The sequence below is a fragment of the Rosa rugosa genome, chromosome 1 (genome assembly GCF_958449725.1).
Source record: "Rosa rugosa chromosome 1, drRosRugo1.1, whole genome shotgun sequence".
NCBI classification, from domain to species: Eukaryota; Viridiplantae; Streptophyta; class Magnoliopsida; order Rosales; family Rosaceae; genus Rosa; species Rosa rugosa.
Genome location: NC_084820.1, coordinates 65,284,425 through 65,291,196, shown reverse-complemented (window position 1 = coordinate 65,291,196; position 6,772 = coordinate 65,284,425). Strand labels below are relative to the sequence as shown.

At 37.2% G+C, this 6,772-nt stretch overlaps 1 protein-coding gene across 1 annotated transcript; it reads left to right on the top strand.

The window, feature by feature from the left end:
• Nucleotides 1-4,989: 4,989 nt before the first annotated feature.
• LOC133744982 (uncharacterized) lies at nucleotides 4,990-6,772 on the top strand. Its single transcript, XM_062172997.1, has 3 exons — nucleotides 4,990-5,149; nucleotides 5,292-5,439; nucleotides 6,381-6,772. Exons 1-3 carry the CDS (start codon nucleotides 5,095-5,097, stop codon nucleotides 6,475-6,477), a joined length of 300 nt encoding a protein of 99 aa, XP_062028981.1. The 5' UTR covers nucleotides 4,990-5,094; the 3' UTR covers nucleotides 6,478-6,772.

Sequence of the window (6,772 nt, the reverse complement as noted above, 5' to 3'; positions counted from 1 at the left end):
GCAAACAGACAGCGCCGTTAGAGATTTTTGACGGAAGTATCACGTTGATATCAAAATACGTCTTTGGGTATCACATTGATACTTTTGAGAGTTCGGGTATCAAATTGGCCTTGGCAGCATAGTTTGGGGACGGTGACTGAATTTTTCTCTAAAAAAAAAAAAATACTGGTGCAAGCGTGTATACTTTTAAGAAAGGTATTGACCAAGGTAATTTAGCTCTGCTGCAATGTCAAGTTCCACGAAAGGTATTGAAAGTAGTAGTACTACTACTGCCGCTATCAAACGAGATTTGGGTAGATTATCGGCCTCTGCTTCTGGTCATATTCATCGTTCGAATAGGTCCAAATCCAGAAGTAATACTAGTTTTGACGATCTCCCTGAGGATGTATTTGCCGAAATCCTTTGTCGACTTCCTTGCAATAAAATTCTTGTTCGATGCAAGTGTGTGTCCAAACGCTGGCAGAGCCTTGTCTCGTTTCTCGTATGTGATCCTAAGTTTATTGGACGGTTTATATGCCTCAAGCATGATGGTAAAACACCAATAATTCGTAGTCTACTGAATTGGGAAGGAAACGAATTTCGTGTCACCAAAGCGGAGGAATTACTTACCACAATGAAGATGAAAGCAGAGGAATTGATTACCGCGGTGACTATGAAAGTAGAAAAGTTGCTGACCAGAATGACAACTAAAGAAGAGGATGAAGCGTATATTACAACAGCCGACTTCGCTACCATAATGACCACAACCGCTGAGAAGCAAGGTTTTAAATTTCTCCGAAACTGCCGAAATTTCCGTCGAAATTTCCGTAATTTTGAAGTACCGAAACGAAATTCATATGCTATATCATTTCCGTAAGAAGTTTCCCGAAATTTTCAGAAATTTTCCGTACATTTCCACGAAATTCTTAATTTCCGAAATATCTACACACACAATATATATTTAAAAATTCATACCGAAATTTTGTCCGAAATTTCTCTAAAATTTCTGTTAAATTTTATGTCACCTACAATGAATTTTTACTTCATACTTTTATAGAGAAAATATGAAATTTTGATTTTGATTTTTTTTTTTTTTTTTTGCAATCAAGTTGAATACAACAAAAAATCTTTTTGTTTTTATCTGCTACAAAGTTGAATGCTCCAACCATAACATGATTTCCTTTTTGCTTCGTCTCAAATATTGTATGCTTCATACACTGTAACATCATATTAGGTAATTCCACAATATCTGATATATGGATTGCATGTGGAAAGGGAACAACACGTACACATACAATAACCATGTGATGAAGTACGAAAATCATTTCCAAAATTCATGTACTTGGGAGCAGTATTGTATGATACTAAATGAAAGCAGTTCAACCAGCTAGATCGAACCACATCGTAATAGCTTTTATATTCTTTTTGTTGTACTTGTTCATTTTCATTCATGGAGTTTTAGTTTTACGTGCCCCGCCCCACCCCCTTGTAATTTTCTAATTATTAAAAAAAGTAAATCATATTTACATTATCAATATACAACACATTATCAATACACATAGATAAAAACATTAGTTTAGCAATCTACTACAGTACTAGTTAATTACTCGTCCATATAAAATATCATAATTCTGTTATAAATGTATAATTTTAGAGATGTTACATTGTAAATAGGTTTATTATAGGTTAGTTTAGTCTATTTAAAAGTTTCATTCAAAAATATCATTTTATAAATGCAATTAATTTGATTTCTTTATTTTTAACCGAAATTTCCACCGAAATCGAAACTTTCTCCGAAATTTCCTTAAATTTGAAGTACCGAAATCGAAACCGAAACCGAAACCGAAATTTGAAACCTTGCTGAGAAGTCATTTGTTACAGTTTCGTCCAAGCCCTTAGCTCCACTGTCTAAATTAAAGCCTCATGAGAAGCTATCATTTGGAAAGAAAACCGATGGTGTTAGCAACATATAATGACTTGGTTTTGTGTCGGGATCTTAATGTTGATGTTGATGATGATGCTCCCTTAAAAAAAGCGTATGAGTATTACTACATCTGCAATCCATACACATTTCAATGTGTTGCTCTCCCACGACCTCTTCGCGCCCATGATCGGTACGGTCACGTGACTGTTGGATTCATATGTGATCTTGACAATTCTGGGAGTAGGTGCAAAGTTGTGAGATTTCATCCAAAAGATAAAAAAAATTCCTCCAAATTAGAAGTGGAAATCTTTTCCTCCGAAACTGGTGAATGGAGAACGTCAATTATCTCATTCAGACAGAAAGTATCTTCTTGTCATATCTATACTACCTAATCCTTACAATGGAATGTTGTATTATTGGAACACTGACTACAACAATTTCGTTGGGTTTGATCCTTTCAAGATCAACAGTAGTAGGGATGGTGATGATACTATTGAACCTTATAAAGGTCGTATCATTGAGTTTGAGTTTGGTGGGGAGAGCTCTAAGATCGCGTGTGTAGGCATGTGCGGAGGCCGTCTAAGATTCATCGGCGGATTCGACTTCATTTCATGTATTCTTCCAGTGTGGGAACTGGAAGAAGAACAAGATGAGAGAGCTCTCGATAGATCTGGCAAATTGTTTTTGAAACGCACGACGTATTCACTGGATAGAGAAATGGTTGATACACACCAAGACATAATGAGGTTCTGTGCAGACCGGTTTTTTGATCCGAATGACGAGAATATCTTGTGCATGCTCAAACACGGAGATACTGGTAGTCAATTTTTGAAATACAACATTTGTACAAGAAAGTGGTCAGTGATGTGTCATGCGCCCGATGTCCGAATTTACCATGGTTACATTTTCCCATTGACAGTGCTCCCGTGGTGGCCGACACCGGTTCCTAAATGGCATCACCCCAAAGGTCATGGTGCAGCTCGGAATTTACTAGCCTGGCGTGGAAGATAATAGATAGATATATATATCTTTATTAATTAAGTCAATTCTGTAGAGAATGGTTAAATTTTTGAAGTACCCGTAATGTCCATAGTTTATTAATATGAAGAATAACAATACTTTCATCATGAGAGGGTGAAATTGATATTAGCCATAAAACTGAAAATAACTACCCACTATCCATTTATTTTCTTTTTTGTTTTCCAATCTTTATCTACTTTCATAAATTTTCAAAAATAAACGGTCAAATGGCACGAACAGAGTGCGTGTCAAGAGGCTAGTGTATATATATATATTGAGAAAAATTTGAATAAAATTGAACTAGAACGAGGTGTTGAGTTCCGTTAGTTTTGCTTTATTGGTTGAATCTGTCTTTTTTATTTTATTATTATTATTATTTTTTTTTTTTATGTTAGGAAGTAGTATCATTTTGGTCACTATATTTTTCTTTTTGAGTAATTAGGTTTCATGTCCCTATCTCTTTTTCTTTAATAAAATTAAATAGGAGTTTTATCATCTCTTCCACTTTATCCTCTATTCATCATCTCTTCCAATTTATCCTCTATTCATAAAAATAAAATTAAGGTGTTGAGTTTTAAAATATTACTGTACGGTGTATTTCTCTTTATCTTTTCTTTGAGGTAAAGAGTTCATAAATTTTGATCATTGTCTTACTCTAAATAGACAATGTAAGCTCTGAGTAGTCTATGCTAACAAAATTAACTAGCCTTGTAGGCAAACTACTCTATCTAACCCTACTACGCCAAGCACGTTATTGTGGTACGAGAGAGCAAGATACTTCTACAAAAACTTCTAGAGAAGCTTCTACTATCATAGACCAAAATCAAAATAAAGCACCTAGGTTAAAAACCCAATGACCCGAAAGCCAAGTCCCAAGCCCAGGCCCAAGCAAAACCTGAGCTAGCAGGGAGATGAAATCCCTACGCCTCCTGCTAAGTCATCGCCGCCACTGCCAAGCTTTCTGGCGGTCGGCCTTTCCACACTTCATCAAGCCAGAAACCTGCAAGTACCGCTACCTCTCTTCTGCAACTCGCCGGGTCAGAAGAAAGCCCGCACTAATTAATCACTGCCAGAACTAATTCGGAAAGGCCCAATTAGATCGCTAACGCCACCTCCCTACAGGTCAGTCATCTCTCAACTTGGTTCCAGGTCGTCGAAAGTCACTAAATCGTTGTAACCCGAGAGCGACCTGGACGACTGCCGCTGATGCATCGCAGCCTGCACCGCATGTACTCCACAGACACTAAACCACCCGCATAGATCCACCTCCAATAACCTTCTCACCCAGCCAAGGTTGGTGCTAGACGCGATCGGTCATGGCCGCCGCTGTGTACGAAACCCTAAGGGCTAGGGTTCTCTCTTAGAATCCTTTGTTGTTTGATCGTATATTTCTCTTTATCTTTTTGTATGATACATATCTAATTGTCTGTATTTGTCTTCGTCTTAGTATGTACCACCATATCCATGTTAGGGACTAGTATCTATTTGGTCACTCCGTTTCTTTTTCTTCGAGGAGTTCATGTCCCATTCTCTTTTTACTTTAATAAAGTTCAATAGGGTTAAGACTATCTTTCGACCCTTCATAAAAATAAAAACAAAGTGTTGTGTTTTAACATATAAATGTAGGTTATATTTCTCTTTTTTTTTCTTTTTTTTTTGTATGATACATAGATAGATTATTTGTATTTGTCTTCGTCTTAGTGATGATGTTTCTTCTTGCCACATGCCAAGTGATTTGCATTAATCTTTTCAACTTCTGTTTTTTTTTTTTTTTTCTTGCTAAAAGATGTCACTGTTTGTGCGCCTGCGGCGGGGGGGATTAATTTAGCTTTATTGGGATACCCTCGTAAATCTCGGTCGGACTACTGACTGATTGTGTGTGTTACTAACTGGCTAACATAACCGAGTTGACTTGCTACCGCACCCCATTAAAAAAAAAAAAAAAAAAAAAAAAAAAGAGGTTACTGCAATTTTCACTCAAATGTTCTAACCTAGTAGGTAAAACTGAAAAAGGCCCATTACAAACAGAGGTTTAAAGCCCACAAAGAGCCCAAATCCATTGAGACCTGGCCACTATTTTACCTTCTCCTCAGTCTCTCGCCTCAGTAGTCGGTCCTCTCTGCTCAGCAACAAGGTTTCCTTCTCTTCAGTGAGTCGCCTGAGATCCTTCAATGGGTTACATACAGGAAGCACGTGAGAATCACGTGAAGAAGAAGGTAGAAGAAGGTAATATTCAAAACCCCAAACTCTCTAGGGCTCACAACTCTGCAACTACTTTTTTTCATTTGCTCGGCTCAAAATGCATAATTTGTTAACATTTGCTGAAGAAAAGTCTATGATTTTGTATGTAAATCACTGTTAATCTCAGCGCTGAGGAGCAAAATGAAGCAGAAGGCTATGAAGGAGTGTAAGGATTACGCTTCCAAATATGCAGAGTGCTCTACTGGGAGAACCATCTCCGTTGTTTGGCAGTGTCGCCAAGAAGCCAAGGAATTGAACAATTGCCTTCACCAATTGTAAGCCCAGTTCCTCTTTTTCGCTCCGATCGTTCATTCATCAATCATCACAAAAAGAAAGGATTTTTAGTTTTGTTATGTGCAAACAGGGACTTGTATCATTAGAATGGTCTTTTAAACTAGACTAGATAGTGATGAGTTTGTTGATTTTGGTGTGCTGCTGCTAATTTAAGAGTGGTATTGAGAAATTAAGATAGAACCCAAGTCTATTAGTGCATGATCTATTTTAGGGCCTAGGGATTGATCATTTGCATTCATCATCAAGGTTATGCTACTGGTTTTGTAGTCAATCAAGAAACGAGTTGGCTTTCAATCTTTAGACAGAGTTTTAGGGTTTAGATAGTACGTTTTGGGAATCGGATATATATGGTGGCATTTCTCGATGTTTTCTGGAACTAAATGTGGCCTCTTTGAGTTGTATGCAATAGTTTCCCAAATGGTTCCTTGAATTTTTTTCTTTTTAAGTGTTAGTGCCATCAGAAGCACATGGCCCATCAAGGGCAGCTTCTCATGCCATCTGTATCAACCAAACTTCAGTTTTTGATTTTGGATTGAATTGTGGCTAGAGAGAAAGATATTTATAATTACAAAACAGATGAGATACTATCTCATCTTTTTATTGCATTTTCTTGAGAGAATGTGAAGAGAGATGACAAGCATCTCATCGGAGAGCTGAATGGTAATGCCGGGGCAACTTCATCCTTAGTTTGTGCTTAGGGAATGATGGTGCTGGCAGAGCATGCTGTCGTTGCCACCACTTCATCAACTTTTTATAGTCTTTGGGTAAGAGAAACAAATTGTCTGAAAGGAAGCCAGTTGTCAGAAATATCCACTCTAATGCAGGGTCACATAAAATTAGAACTTCACATGATTACTTGAAATACTCGGTTTTCTGTGTGATTATGGATATGTGTATAATGGCAGTTTTTTTATTATTGCAGCACTAATGATGATGTCTTGGAACAAATGAAAAAAGATTATATGCTTCAACAACAGCAGAAGGAGTCTACCGGAAGTCTAAATCCATCTGCTATCTAAGCATGGACGAAACATGTAGTGCAGAGTTTGTTGTTAAGCAACAATTTTTAATGTTTTCCTAAAAGTGGTTATGCGGCATTTTATTCACCCCTTGTTCATATTTCAACTAAACGTTACGTTATTTTGATTCCCCCTGTGGTGTAATTGATGTCCAGGCTAGTGAGCTTTTTCAACGATAGGCACGTCATTTCCATCTTGGAGGATTGAACTGGCCAATACTGTGTAGTTGGAATCATGTCAAAATATGGAATTATGGATATGCAAAATTTGGTCTTTCGGGCCTGTTTGAGACTTA